Raw genomic sequence first — 15,176 nt, 5'->3', positions numbered from 1 at the left:
ATTTCTTTAATAGAAATGTAAATTACCCAGCCCTCATAATCTAGACTCTGTCTCCCTTTCTTAAAATTCCTTCACACCTTATGGTTTATCTATATTCCAAAATGTGTTTTTTCAAACTTTAGTGTACTTCTCCTTCCTTCCTTTTTTCCTTCCTTCTCTTGAACCTAGCTGTTTCTCTTGAGAGTTAACTTCTAGATAAAGATTTTCCTGGGATGTTTGTTTGTCTCTTCCAGTGACTTATAATTTTCTTAAAATTCAAGACTGAGTTTTATTTTTCATTTCTAGTATTCCGTATGCCTAGGAAACAATACTCCTTCATGCATATCAAATGGATGTTCACACAAAGACAGATGAACAGATGAATCGACGGATGGGTGGATAAACATCCTAAATTACTATCAATGCAGAATTATGGTTAAGAGTCCCCAACACTCCAGCATATAGGCACAGTTAGAAACTTCCTCAATAAGACCCTAAAGCTCAGGAAATTAAAACAAGAATTAATAAATGGGACAGCATTAAACTAAAAAGTTTCTGCTCATTAAAGTAAATCACCAAGAGTCTAAAGAGAGAGCCTACAAAATGGGAGAAGATCTTTGCCAGAGAGAGCCTATAAAATGGGAGTTGTTCTTTGCCAGCTATTTGTCTGATAGAGGGCTAATATCTAAAATACAAAGCACTTAAAAGACTAAACACAAAAAACAACCCAATCAGGAAATAGGCAAACTAACTAAATAGACATTTCATAAAAGAAGAAATAGAAATAGCTAAAAATATATGAAAAAATGTCCACATCATTAGCAATCAGAGAGACGCAAGTCAAAACTATACTGAGATAATTGATAATGGCAATCATCAAGAAGTTAAACAACAATAAATTCTGGTGAGGATATGGGGAAATAGAAACTCTTCTACATTGCTGGTGGGATTGACACTTAGTGCAGCTGCTATGAAAACCAGTGTGGAGATTCCCCAGAAAACTGGGAATGGATCCACCCTATGGTATAGCTATATCACTCCTGGATATCTTACAGAAGAAACTGAAGTTAGAATATTATAGTAATATATGCATATCCATTTTCATAGCAGCACAATTCATAATAGCCAAATTTTGGAAGCAACCTAGGTATCCATCAACAGATAAATGGACTACAATATCATGGGATATACATACAAATTCTATTCAGAAATAAAGAACAAGATTATGTCATTTTTCAGGAAAAAGGATGGACCTAGAGAACATTATATTGAGATAAGCCAGTCATAGAAAATGTCATATCATATATTTTCTCTTATCTGTGGAAGTTAGGGAGTAAGAGGATACAAGAGACACTTTAGGAGAAACCTCAGTGGAATGAGAATTAATGAAGAAGATATTTTCATTGATATTATGTACATATGTGAGAAAACCAATGTAAATCTCAACATCATGTATGGGGAAGGGGGACGTGGAGCCAGGGGAAAAGTCACCAACTTCTGTGTGCAAGGATGTCACTGTCACCATGAACTACACTATCATGTGATACTATAATGCACAAATAAAAGTATAAAAAAAGTCAGGAGTCAAATTAAGTATAAATCCAGGTTCTGATATTTAGAAGAGAGGTTCCCAAGCTTATGGCTTACTGTTCTCTTTTCAGAAAAAAGCAAATTACTCATTGCTCCCCTGGAAATACACCTTATTTAAGCATATAAAGATATAGTAATAAATTTTATGTTCTTTTTTGCATCTATATATTTTGCTACAGCACACTCTGGGGGACAGTACAGCCTATTTGGGGAACCTATGACTAGAGGAAACTAGCAAGGTGAGAAAAGAAGGACGCTGAGCTCTTCATACTTATTTTCTCATCAGTAAATGAGGGAAATAATAGCACTGTCTCAAAAAACCCTACTCTTGGGATTAAAAGTGAAAGAAATGAAGTGGAACAAACATGAATAAATATGATTTTCAGATTCTTTCCTTAAGGAATTTACAACTTGATAGAAGAGAGAACACAAGTCTTCAAACAACAAAACAGTATCTTCTATAATGAGAGTTAACGTCAGATGCTTGGAGAAGGCAAACATATTTCTCAATGTAAGAGAAGGAAATGCTTCATGGGGGAGTAGATTTTGAGGGAAGGGGAGTAGATTTTGAGGGAAGGCTTGAAGGCTGAATACATTGTTTGTGGGTGTGGGACTGGGGATGGAACCCAGGGGCCTTCTACCTCCGGGCTACACCCCTAGATCTATTTTACATTTTATTTGGAAACAGGGTCTCACTAAGTTGCTGAGACTCTCACTAAGTATCTGAGACTCGCTAAGTAGCCTTAGCCTTCCAAGTGCTGGATTACAAACATGTGCCACCATGCCCGGTTTGAAAAAAAACTTTAATACATTCAAGTCAGACAGTTTAAGCAATGGCACAGAGAGGGGAAATTTCAAGTAATGCCAGTTGAATGACAAATCATATGACCAGGATATAGTGTGTGTTGGTGGTAGGCTTTTATTTCACTGAGCATGCAAATCATTTTGAGTTCATGGGAACATTTTAGCAAAGTCCAATATAGCTCTTCATAGCCCTACTTTTAATCATTGCTCTAGGGAACTAACATTCGTTCTCATTAAGTTAGGTATTTTAGTTTTAGTTTAATTTAATGTTAGTTTTCTTTCCTTAAATAAATAAATAAATATAGAAAGAAAGTACACTGGTGTGAATACTGGTATACATAAAAGTAAGAGATGTGATTAGATAGACTGGGAACAGAATGTAGATATTCTTAAAATTATACCTAAATGTCCAGGTATGGTGGTGCACATCTGTAATCCCAGTTCTTGGCAGGCGAGACAGGAAGATCACAGATTCACAGTCAGCCTCACCTACTTAGTGAGTCCCTCAGCAACTTAGTAAGATCCTGGTTCAAAAGAATAAAAATAGAGCTGGGGGTGTAGCATGGAGATAGAATGTTCCTGGGTTCAATCTCCAGTACTGACCCCAAAATATATATATTAACAAAATGTGTGATGCAATTAATTTTATTTTATTTTATTTTTGTGCTTGGGATTGAACCTAGAGGCATTCTGCCTCTAAGCTATATCTCTAGTCCAATTTTTTATTTATTATTTAGAAACAGGATCCCACTAGGTTTCTGAGAGCCTTGCTAAATTGCTGAAGCTGGCTTTGAAACTGGGATCCTCTTGTCTCAGCCTCTCAAGTACTGGGATCAAAAGCCTGCACCAAGTCCCACTTTGTGATGAAATTTAGACAAATACACAACACACACACACACACACACACACACACACTAAAGTATTCTTGGCAAACTACAAAATACTGAATTACTGCATCAGTTAAAGACTAAGAAGAGTTTTAGCTCACAGAGAATCTGGCTGATGGCTAAAATAATTATGGGATTTTAGAAATTTAGGTTAAAAGGGGCTTGAATAGTAGCTTTTGTTGACAACCTCTGTGAAGAAGAAAAAACATTTGCACAAATCAATTGGTGGTTGAGATGAAATGGTAATTTCCATGTTGCTTTGGCAGATTAATACCTACTGTGCTTTTGTCAAGCTTTTAGCAATATAATAACATAGTTTCCCACAAATTTCATGTGACAGTTATTCTGCTGGTTATTCTCTGCTAGGTAGTATTGTATCAGGTACATAATAACTGACTGCCTGACCTCAATGGCAAGGCCAGATTCCTTAGTGTCAGAGATAAAAATTGGGACCTAAAATGCTCCAAATACTCACCTATTTTGTAAGCTAAGTCAATACATTTTATTTTCCTCATAAAATATTTTAATGATTTTGTGAAAAGGTTCTCATTTAGGAATTTGATATTATACCTGCTTGTTTTACTGCCATTTCTGAAATCTGAGAGTAAAAAATATTTAAAATTGGACACATCACTGGCCATTTCACTGAAAAGGTAAGAAAGGATTTTCAAGCTAAGGTTATGTTATAATATATTCATCAAGACTTCTAGAAATTTACAATACAGAGTGAAACCAAGTGTATATTATGGATTTTAGTTAATGTACAAATATTGGTTCAGCATTTGTAACAAATGTTTTATATTAATATAAAATGTAAATAATTGGGAAAACTACAGGAGGAAAAAAATGTTTGAAAAGTCTATATACTTTTTTATCTAGGGTACTGGGGATTGAGCCCAGGGGCATTTTTACCTCTGAGCTACATCACCAGCCTATTTTTTTGTTTTGAAACAGGTCTCACAAAGTTGCTGAGAGTCTCACTAAATTGCTGAGGCTAGTCTTGAACCTGTGATACTCCTGTCTCAGCTTCCCAAATGGTGGGAGTATAGGTGTGTGCTACCACACCTGGCTGAGAATTATATATTTTATAATTTTTTATAAATCTAAAATTGTTCTAAAATAGCCTATTATTTTTAAAACAAAAAGGATATTAATTGTCCATACTTCTTTCACATATAATCTGTTTATTTCTCTTCATTTATTTTTGTCTTTGTCATCTTGAAAGACTTTAGAAAAAATTATAGCCTTAACCTATCTCATAACATATCTAGACATCAGTTCTAATGGATTAAAAATCTGAATGTTGAGTAGAAAACCAATTAAATTTTTAGAAGATAAGTGGAAGAATATGATCTTGTGTTAAGCAAATGTTTCTTAAGTCATAAACCTACTAATCACAATGAAAACCACAGAAAAATTAGAGTTGACTAAGATTATGAATTTTTCTTAGACACTGTTAGAGTGAAAAGGCAAGACAGAGAGTGAGAAGGACAGTTAGAGAGAGAGAGAGAGAGAGAGAGAGAGAGAGAGAGAGAGAACACGCATCCTTGTGATATGGATGTATCCTACAAAAGACTCATTATAAATTACATAAGAAAATTTATAAACTAATAAGAAAAATTAGCCATTTTTAAAATGAATTAAAAACCAGGTATGGTCATGGATGCTTTTAATCTTAGTACTTAGGAGGCTGAGACAGAAGGATTACTGGTTTGAGACCAGCCTCAGCAACCTAGTGAGACCCTCAGCATACTGGAAAGACCCTATTTCAAAACAAAACAAATAAATTTTTAAAAATGAATGAAAGTCTTGGAGACACTTCATAAGTAAGGCTATCCAAATTGCCAATAAACAAGTGAATGTTCTTAACCTTATTAGTCATCAGAGAAATGTATCAAGACCCCAGTGAAGTACCACTATATATGAAATATCTAAAATGAAAAAGTAACAATATCACATATTGTCTAAAATGTGGAGATGCTAGAACTCATTATTATTGGTATGTAAGTTATAATAACTTAGGCTGTTGATTGGTGTGTAAGTTAGAAGAAATTCTTTAGAAAATGTCTAGCAAAATTGACCATAGCTGAACATATGCATAGTCCGTTAGCTAGCAGTTTTAGTCCTAGTTAAGTACCCATAAAATGTATTTTTGCATCAAAATATTTGTACAAAAGTGATCATAACAACACTATTACAAATAGTCTCAAACTGAAGCCATTCCAAATGTCCACCACCAACAAAATGGATAAAGTGATGTAGTAATTCAACAGAATATTATGAGAACAAGTTTCAATAACTCTGATGAATATCATAAACATAACTTAGAGTGAAAGCCAGTTTCAAGAATATATATTTATAATACCATTTTTATGAAGTTCAAAAGCAGCAAATATAATCAACTGTAGGAGGTTGGTATAATCATTATAGCTGCTTTGGTGGGGGGGGTGGATATGGGAGTACATGAAGAGTTAGGACTCTTGGTACTGGAGATTGAACCCAGAGGCATTCTACCTCCTAGCTACACTCCAGCCCTTTTCATTTTTTGTCTGTCTGTTTGTTTTAAACAGTCTCACTAGGCTGAGAAGGCTGGTCTTGAACCTGTGATTCTCTTGTCTCAGACTCTCAAGTACTAGGATTACAAGCATGAGCCACCATGCCTAGCTCGGGGACAGTATCTCTCAGTTGCTACTTCTGCTGTGCTACCTCACAATCACACACTGCAAACATGTGGACACACAACACTGGCGGGCAAGTAGCTTAGGTATCTGTGACAAGGTATGGCAAGAGGAACTATAAATAGCTTTCCCTGGTCTTGTCTGGAACTGTTTTTGATAAAATGAGAAGAAAGTGGCCTACTAATCTTTAAAAGTTGAGATTATACCTCTGCAGTAACTATTTTCTTCCTATAATTTGTCTTTCTCTTAATACTAAGCCAAGAAAGGGGTAAGTTCTTTTAAAAATAATAGAATAGAACCTATACATAATTAATTACTTCAATGTCTCTTTTTCAACCACTGGATCTTATAATCACTTGGTCTCAGACTTACTCAAGTTCCTTATTGAGTTTCAATGTGGTGACTACAGAGGCAGCATGGTGCAGGAGAAAACAAGGGCACACGGTGAGTTATAGACTGTCTCCATCCTTAGTGCTATGGGACCTTGGGCGAGGCTGGGGCTCTGGACTAGATGATATGCATGTTTTGCCTCTGATGGGAAAGTACATGTTCTATATGCAATTTTGTAATGTGAGATTGGATATAAAATAGTTGTCCTTGCCATAGATTTCACTTAAAGTTGTATGTATTAGATGGCACAGCAAATCTGTGACAGAGCTGTTTTCCTTCCTCCTCCAACAACAATTATGCAGGTTCTGTCTCCTATCCACAATTTCACCTTAACTATTTTCAAATCCCTTGTTCCTGGGGAGGAAGCGGGGCAAGGGCACCAGGTACTGTGTGCATGTATATCACTGTCAACCTGATTTACATTATATTGTGAGGCTATAATGCAACAATAAACGCATATTTTTTTAAAAAAAAAACCCTGTTCAATGTATTGAGAATTTTTTAAGGGTCAAACACTTTTTCAAGTTTTGTATATGTGATCTTCCTTAATTCTTATAACAACATTACTAGTTTTACCTATTTGAGAAATAAGAAAATTGAAACACAAAAACGTTGCATTATTTGCCCATTGTTATATCCTAATAAACAAAACAGCCAGGATTTGAATTTAGGCAATTTGACTCCAGAGATAACAAGGTATGAGTAAAATAAATATTAACAACCACTTACATCTGAATTTGTAAAATTTGCCAAGAACTGATTTAAGGGATACTAAGTGCATTGCATATAATTTTCAGAATAACTCTGAACAATGTATATTACTATCTCTATAGTTATATAGGAAAACTAAGGCCCATATAAATTATATAATTTCCCTAAGGGTGGTTAGCTATTAAATAGCAGGCAAAGTTCCAACAGTGGTCTGCTTCTTTCCTTTTCCTTTTCCCCTATCCTGCCTTTTCTCCTTTCCTTTCTGATATTCTCTCATTTGCTCATTCCCATATTTTTTACCTTAAAATATATAGTGTCATGCATTTAATTTATTTCTAATATAAGGGTCAACTAAAGAATCACATTTAAATTAAGACTGAAGACTAGATTAGAAAATATGATATGTGCTAGGCGTGGTGATGCACACTTGTAATCCCAGTAATGGGATGTTTAAACAGGAAGATAGGGTTTGGGGCCAACCTCAGCTACTTAATGAGGCCCTCATTGAGGGCCTGTTTTAAAAATAATGACTAAGCCGGGGGTGGTGGCACATCCTTGTAATCCCAGCATTCGAGGGGTGGAGACCAGAGGATCGCTGTTGGTGGACAACCTCAGCTCCTTAGTGAGGCCCTTCACAACACATTGAGACCCTGTTTCAAAAAATAAAAAGACTTAAAAATGGGCTGAGGATGTAGCTCAAAGGTAGAATACCCCTGGGTTCCATCCCCAGTACCGGAAAAAAAAATAGAGTAAAAAATTGAGCTGGGGGTGTAGATTGAAGGTAGAATGTCCCTGGGTTCAATCTCCAGCACCACAAAAAAAAAAAAAAAAAAAAAAAAAAAAAAAGAAAGAAAGAAAGAAAGAAAGAAAGAGAAAAAGGAAAAGAAAAAATACTTTGTTTCATTCACATTCACATCAATGTATTGTACTTTCAGAGCTTGTCCCATTTATTTTTAAATATCTTGTTACATCTCATTAGGTAGCTTTGTTAGATTCTTCACATACATTGTTTACTTTTTACTAGTCTCTCTGGGGTTATTGTCACCATTAATAGCTGCATTTTCTCTGTTCTGTATTCAATACTCCAGGGTTTTCTAATAAGATCAAACATTGCTAACAAAGCTACACCATAATCTTGCACTGAGACAGTCTCTAGCATATATTATAAATGGAACTATATAATCATGATGATGATGATGATGATGATGATTTTTGCAGTACTGGAGATTGAATCCAGGGGCATTGTACCTCCAAGCTACACCCTCAACACTATTTTTTTTAATTTATTTTTTACTTTGAAACAGGGTCTCACTAAGTTGTTCACGGCCTCACTAAGTAGCTGAGGCTGGCTGTGAACTCAGATCCTCCTGTCTCAGCCTTCCAAGTATTGGAATTACAAACATGTGCCACCACACCCAGCTAGCAACTTTTCAATGATTGTTTTGTCAATTTTTTTACTAAAACTAATCTGAAGACCATAGGTTTTTTTTTTTTCTTAATTTGGTGCATTGTTCTTATACATCATATTGGGGTATAGAGTGATAGAAACACACAAGCAGGAAATTCTTGGGGGCACTTCGCTCCAAGTCCCATCCTCCTTACCCTTCTATATATGTCTTTGAGTTGGGATTAGTAATTTTGTGTGTGTGTGTATATATATATATATATATATATATATATATATATATACATATATGTATGTGTATATATATTTTGTATATATGTATATGTATATATATTTTGTATATATACATATATATGTGTGTGTATATATACATATATATGTGTGTATATATATATAGTGTATATATAATGTATATATAGTGTATATATAATGTATATATATACATACTATATATATATATATATATATATATATATATATATACACTGTGTTCTTTCTCCTCCATTCCATTCCTTAAACCCCCTCAATTACTACATTGGTGTATTCAGATCTTTGACCTGATATTCCCTTATTTTCACATTTCTTTCTAATTTCCACTACAAAAACAAATAACCTAAACAAAGAATGGGCAACTGAACTGAACAGACACTTCTCAAAAGCCAACATATAGCTGGGCGTGGTGATGCACACTTGTAATCCCTGCGAATGGGAGGCAGAAACAATAGTATCACACAGGTTTGAAGCTCCTTGCTGGCTTAAGAGACTCTGTTTCCAAAAAATATATAAAATAGGTCTGGGAGTGTAGCTCAGAGGGAGAAGGGTTCTATCCCCAGTACCACCAAAAAAAAAAAAAAAAAAAAAAAAAGCCAATATATAAAATGGCCAATAAATACATGAAAAATTATTCAACATCTGTAGCATCAGGGAAATGCAAATTAAAAACACAATGATATTTCATTTAACCCCAGTTGGAATGGCAATCATCAAGAACATAAACAATAATGAATGCTGGTGAGGATGTGAGGAAACAAGAACGCTAATACACCCCTTGGTGGGACTGCAAACTAGTACAGCCACAATAGAGCTCAATGTTTTTCAGGAGATAGGGAATGGAGCTACCATATGAACCAGCAATAGTGTTCCTGAGCATCTTTCCAAAGGAATTGAAATCAGAAAATTTTAGCAATACTTGTCCATTTCTCCTCATAGCAGAACAATTTACAATAACCAAATTATAGAACTAGCCTAGATGTTCACCAACAGATGAATTAATCACAAAACTATAATGTATACACACAATGGAATTTTACTCAGCCATAAACAAGACCATAGGTTTTTAAGTGTCTTTTTCCTCTAATACTCCTTTTAAAAAGTATTTTCATTCTATTATAAAAAATTATGTCTAAATACTTTTGCTAAAAATATCCTTTTCATTATAAACATTTTTAATAGCCAGGCATGGTGATGCACACCTGTAATTCCAGTACTTGGAAGGCTGAGACAAGATTGCAGGTTAGAGACCAGCCTTAGCAACTCAGCGAAACCCTGTTTCAAAAATAAAATAAAAAAGTCTGGGAGTGTGGCTTAGAAGTAGCATGCCCCTGAAGACCATAGGTTCAAAATCTAGTACCAAATAAACAAACCAACAGACTTTTTAATGATACTTTTTTTTTTTTTTTTGGTGGTACTGGGGTTCCTGGAAACCCTACTACCTTCGTGTTTCACTCCCAGACACCTATTTTTTTTATATATATTTTTTACTTGGCAACAGGATCTCTTAAGCCAGCAAAGCTGGCTTCGAGCCTGTGCAATCCTCCTGTCTCTGCCTCCCAAGCGCAGGGATTACAAGTGTGCGCCACCACGCCTGGCTTTAATGATACTTTTTGGGGTAAATTTTGAAAACATAAAAAACAGATAAAATTTAGTTTTCCCAATGGCCTAATATACTATCCGTCATCTGTGGTCGGTTGAATTTTTGGAGAAGAACCCATGGATATGGAGGTCTAACTATAATTCCCCTCCATTCCTGCCAATTAAGAGCCAAATTCCCTTCTAGGGATTACACAAATCTTTACTATTGTCATTTTCCCCTTACCTTTCTTGGGGCTGGAACCCAGGAGCATTCTACTTCTGAGCTATACACCCCAGCCCTATTTGTTATTCTTTATTTTGAAACAAGGTCTCACTGAGTTGCAGAGGGCATCACTAAGTAGCTGAGGCTGGCGGTAGACCCACATCCTCCTGTCTCAGCCTCCCAAATGCTGGGGTTACAAGCTTGGGCCACTACACCTGGCTTTTCTCAGTTATTCTAAATGATAAAAAAAAAGTTGACAAAAACTATTGAAACCTTTATAAGGTAGAATCAGATGATTGCAGCTTGATAACTGCCACCCAATCACACACTAAATCATGCTACATAAAAAGTTACCTGTACTACCCACATACCAACCACTTCATTCCTTGGCATTTAAGTACTCCCTGAAACAATATTCCTGGTCAACTGATATAGTAAATCAACTTTTCTTCCTTCCTTCTTTTTCTTTCCTTCCTTTCTTCTTTTTCTTTTCTTTTCTTTTTCTTTTCTTTTCTTTTTTTTTCGTACTGGGGGTGGAACCCAGGGCATTCTACCTTCAAGCTACATCCCGTTTTTTTCTATATTTTTAAAACAGGGTTTCACCAAGTTGTGGAGTGCCTTACTAAGTAGCTGAGGCTGGCCGGGAATCTGTGATCCTCCTGTCTCAGCCTCCCAAGTGCTGGGATTACAAGTAATAAACCAACTTTTCAAATCACAAATATTGGTACAGTCAGTCATAGAATATTTTTAGACTATGTGCACGGGATGTCAAGAACTAAACATGAGGAAATCTTGTGTTATATTATTTCTGAGGGTTTTAATTTTTTGAGGTTAAATACAAACTAGAGAATTATTCTGTATTAGGCAGTATAATAAAAACAGCTTAAGGCAGATTCCCAGAAACACTATATCAGAGATCTCAGATCTCAGAAATATTCCAGAACTGGAAAGCTCCTTTAGCCACTGTGTCAATTCATACTGCTGGCCTCATTACTGAATGTTGCAAAGTCTGCCACTGTTTCTGACTACTAATAATCATAGAATAATGGCTATATACAGTTTTATTCACACAAAACTGGCAATTACACCTTTAAGAAAAGTAATGTTAAACATATATTTAATATTAAGCTAAATGTCATTACCACCATCTGAAAAGCCAGTCGCTGTGATAATAGGTATAGCCACCATGATTAGTCCACAGCTGCTCCAAACATATTTCATCAAGAACTGTTCTATCATGATGTACCACAAACGTTTGGATAAAATCAGGTTCATCTGGTCCGCTAAAGCTTTGTAACTTTTCTGCAGTTGCTTCATTTCTACCTATAGAGGGGAAGAGATAAGAATGAACCCAGCATGAATATGACATTAAATATTATACATGCTTGAGGACCTTTAATGATATGAACTCATTATTTCAGCTTACTTAGCATAGGATTATCTATAGGTCTTAACCAATAAATATAGATTAATATTAGAATTACTCATTATTATTTAGTTTTGGTATATTTTTATTATTTTAAAAACCTATGATATTTAATGAATATAATGTCAAGTATAAAATATATATAAATTTGATTTGATTATGATTTCAAAATTATAAGATTAAAAGTAAATTATATTTTGTAAGATATGGATAAACAATGTTACAGTCATACCACCCCTGATCACATAAAAATATGTAATAATAAATATGTGGCATATATGTGTAATTAGACTCCACTTTTGAACTGACTCAACTTTCTGTGTTTTGTCTTTTATGCAAGAAACCAATAGCACACTATAGCTTACATCATTATGCTCAATGATTCAAGAATAACAACAGAGTAACATGATTTTTATAGCATCCTGGGCTAATTTTCAGGAAAGACAGAAGTCCTAAATTTGTTTAAATTTTTTTTCTTTGGATTGGTTTTGTTATTTAAAAATCTGATTATTACTGGCAATTTAAAAAGTTAATAATTCTGCTTGATAATTAAAATAAAATACCATTTCCAACTTTAGAATACCTTAATATTTTACTTGTCAAGTAATTTGTAGTAAGATTTCAGATGTATCATATTTAAATATGTCATATTTAACATATGAACTTACTTTCATGCACTACAAATTTATGTAATTATAATTTATGTAATTATTTTAGGTATCTGATTAATGTTGAAAATCTTTAATATTTACAAATAATATTCTGGAGCTTCTTTCTCCTATTAATTTCTTCCACAGTTTCAGCTTTTATTTCAAAGCTAGACAAAATTTAACATCACTGCCTCTTTATTTTCAAAATATAGTGTTGAACATGAACTTAAGAGTATGGAAATGCATACTGTGAGACATTCTTTTGGCCTTCTTCGAACTTAGGATACTCTATTATTGATCAAACATGCAAAGTTGTCAAAATTGCCTTCTATATAAAACATGGAGTTTTTCACTTCCTGATCAACAATAAAAAATACTATCCTAAATTTCCCATCTTTTCTTCACAAGCTCTAGGACACTCAGGATTTAAGTTTTAAGAAAGTGCTTTGGAGACAATTTTGATTATATTTGAGCAACTGAGGCTTTGTAGGCTGTTCCTTAGAGTGCTGAAATTTTAATCTCATTGAAACTTAAGTTTGCACTCTAATTTTTTTTAACAACCTGTGATACAAAAGGAAATTGAGCATGCATTTTAATGCAGGTTTAGATATCAGAGGAGTCTACAATACCAAAGAAGTGGATCTGTCAACAATAAAACAGATGGAATCTAGCGCTGCAGTGGATGCTTGAACAGGCTCACATTTCACACATCACCTTAATTTAGAAATGAAGCTTACCTTATGTCCTCCGTAGAAGGCAATTTCTTCCACATTGGCTATAATTCTGGAGTGGACATACCGCAAGTAGCCTTTTCTGTGAGCTTCTTCAGCCACCAATTTACCAAATTTGGGAGAGCAAGCTTTCAACACTTTAGCAGTGGCATATACCACAAGTCCTGCTAAAAGAGTGGGCCCAATTGGGCTTGCTCCTCTGGATGTAGCAGTCTGGATGAGCGTATAGGAGGTCAGGATTACATCCAAAATGGGTTTGGTGAGATTGGAATACAGGTGAGCTACAGACTGGGAGAACATCATGATATCCTCGGTAAGAGACTGGTCAGGGTTTGCCAGCCTCCCGTCCATATTAATCACCTTATAATAAGTCTGGTTTGTAAAATAAGTTTTATAGGCATGGTCTACGAGGCGAGTTCTGAAGGCCAAAGCCAATTTGCACTCCAGGTACCTGATTGCACTGTTGACGAAGGTGGCAGGGATGGCAATCATAAGCCATTTAATTAATTTGATGATGAAAGTCCGAGGCTTCTTTTCCACAATGCTTTTCACAATTTTTCCATCCAGACCAGCCACATAGATAGACAGAAAGGTTCTGGAGACGAGAGCCACTGAATGGAGGCAGAGCCACCCTGTTTCAGTAGTCACAAGTTTGGGAAAGAGAATTTTCCGAAGTTGTAGTAGCTGTTTGAAAAAATCTGCATTCACTCCAGGCGAAGGTATTTTACATATGGTCTCCGTGCAATGCAGTATTTCTCTATTCTCTGCAGCCTGGTAAGCGCCTTTTTTCTTCCCCTGACCAGATTGCTTTAAACGCTTGCCAACGATGGGATACAGGGTTTTCAGAGCATATGCCGCAGCCACCAGGCAGGCAGCCCTCTTAGCAGCACCGGATCTGGTCCATTTCACTCGATCAGCTGCTGCATTTAACATATGTATCATTTTCCCTGTTACCCAAACCGGCTTCAAGAAGAATTTGTATCAAAAGACCATGCTCCACGGGAAGCCTCAGGAAATGTTTCAGAAAGTCCTACCGCATCTCATGGTCAGCAGCGTTTCTCTGTTTATGTTATTATTTTGTTCGCCGTGACAGATGCAGCAGAGCTCAGACCTCTGCTGCATCTGCTGGGGAAGATTCCCTCCGAAGCTCTAGTTGCACCAAGCTCCGCCCTTCCCGGCCCCTCATTGGCTGTGGGGCCGGTGGGTCCTTGGAACCCTCGCTTTGTTCCTTTGAACCTTGAAAAGGAGGAGAGAGCAAAACGAATTACATCTTTAAACAGGAGTTCAGAGGGTTAAATGTCTATTTCTGGAGAGGTCGAATCAGGCCAGCTGCTTGCTTAACAAAACCCGCCCTAGCTACTGAGCATGCTCAGTGTCACTTAGAAACCCGCAGAAGTTTCACAAGAGACACCCCTTCTCTAAGGTTTTTATTTCTATTTTTTGTAGATGCCACGAAGGGGAGAGCAATCAGTAAGTAGTACTTACAAAACAGACAAAGGGGAAGGGACCAGGGATTGGCGGGAGAAGGAACAGGGGACTATCATCAACACAATGAGTATGAAAAAGGGACCGGAGAAGGAAGCAACCAGTGGGGGGCGCTGGTGAGAACAAGTGCCAATGCAACTATCTGGGTCTGTGTTTCCTCTGAAGCATGTTGTTGTTGTTGTTGTTGTTGTTGTTGTTGTTGTTGTTGTTGTCGTCGTCGTCGTCGTCTGATTTCACCTACGTTCCCAAGACCTAAGAGACAAGTTGTAATTGGGGGTGTTCTTTGTAAGTAAATAGGGGAAAAGGCTTCAGTATTACAGAAATAATTATTTCCAATATCTCTAGCTCTTCTACTCCTCCCCCCAC

At 35.9% G+C, this 15,176-nt stretch overlaps 1 protein-coding gene across 5 annotated transcripts in view; it reads right to left on the bottom strand.

Moving 5' to 3' along the window:
* ABCD2 (ATP binding cassette subfamily D member 2) overlaps positions 1-14,267 on the bottom strand; it is a gene marked incomplete at both ends in the record, with an annotated part of 68,989 nt that extends 54,722 nt beyond the window's left edge. For 3 of the 5 annotated variants that reach the window (XM_080705835.1, XM_080705837.1, XM_080705838.1), the window contains 2 exons: positions 11,661-11,841; positions 13,332-14,267. In XM_080705835.1, the coding sequence (XP_080561961.1) occupies positions 11,661-11,841; positions 13,332-14,267 (1,117 nt within the window). The remainder of the gene's footprint in view (positions 1-11,660; positions 11,842-13,331) is intronic. The other 2 variants (XM_080705836.1, XM_080705839.1) reach the window with 2 other exon arrangements.
* Between the last annotated feature and the right edge of the window lie 909 nt (positions 14,268-15,176).

This window comes from Muscardinus avellanarius, assembly GCF_963383645.1.
Source record: "Muscardinus avellanarius genome assembly, chromosome: 11".
Taxonomy (NCBI): domain Eukaryota; kingdom Metazoa; phylum Chordata; class Mammalia; order Rodentia; family Gliridae; genus Muscardinus; species Muscardinus avellanarius.
The sequence above is the reverse complement of the archived record's forward strand: the minus strand, read 5'-3'. Positions and strand labels throughout refer to the sequence as shown.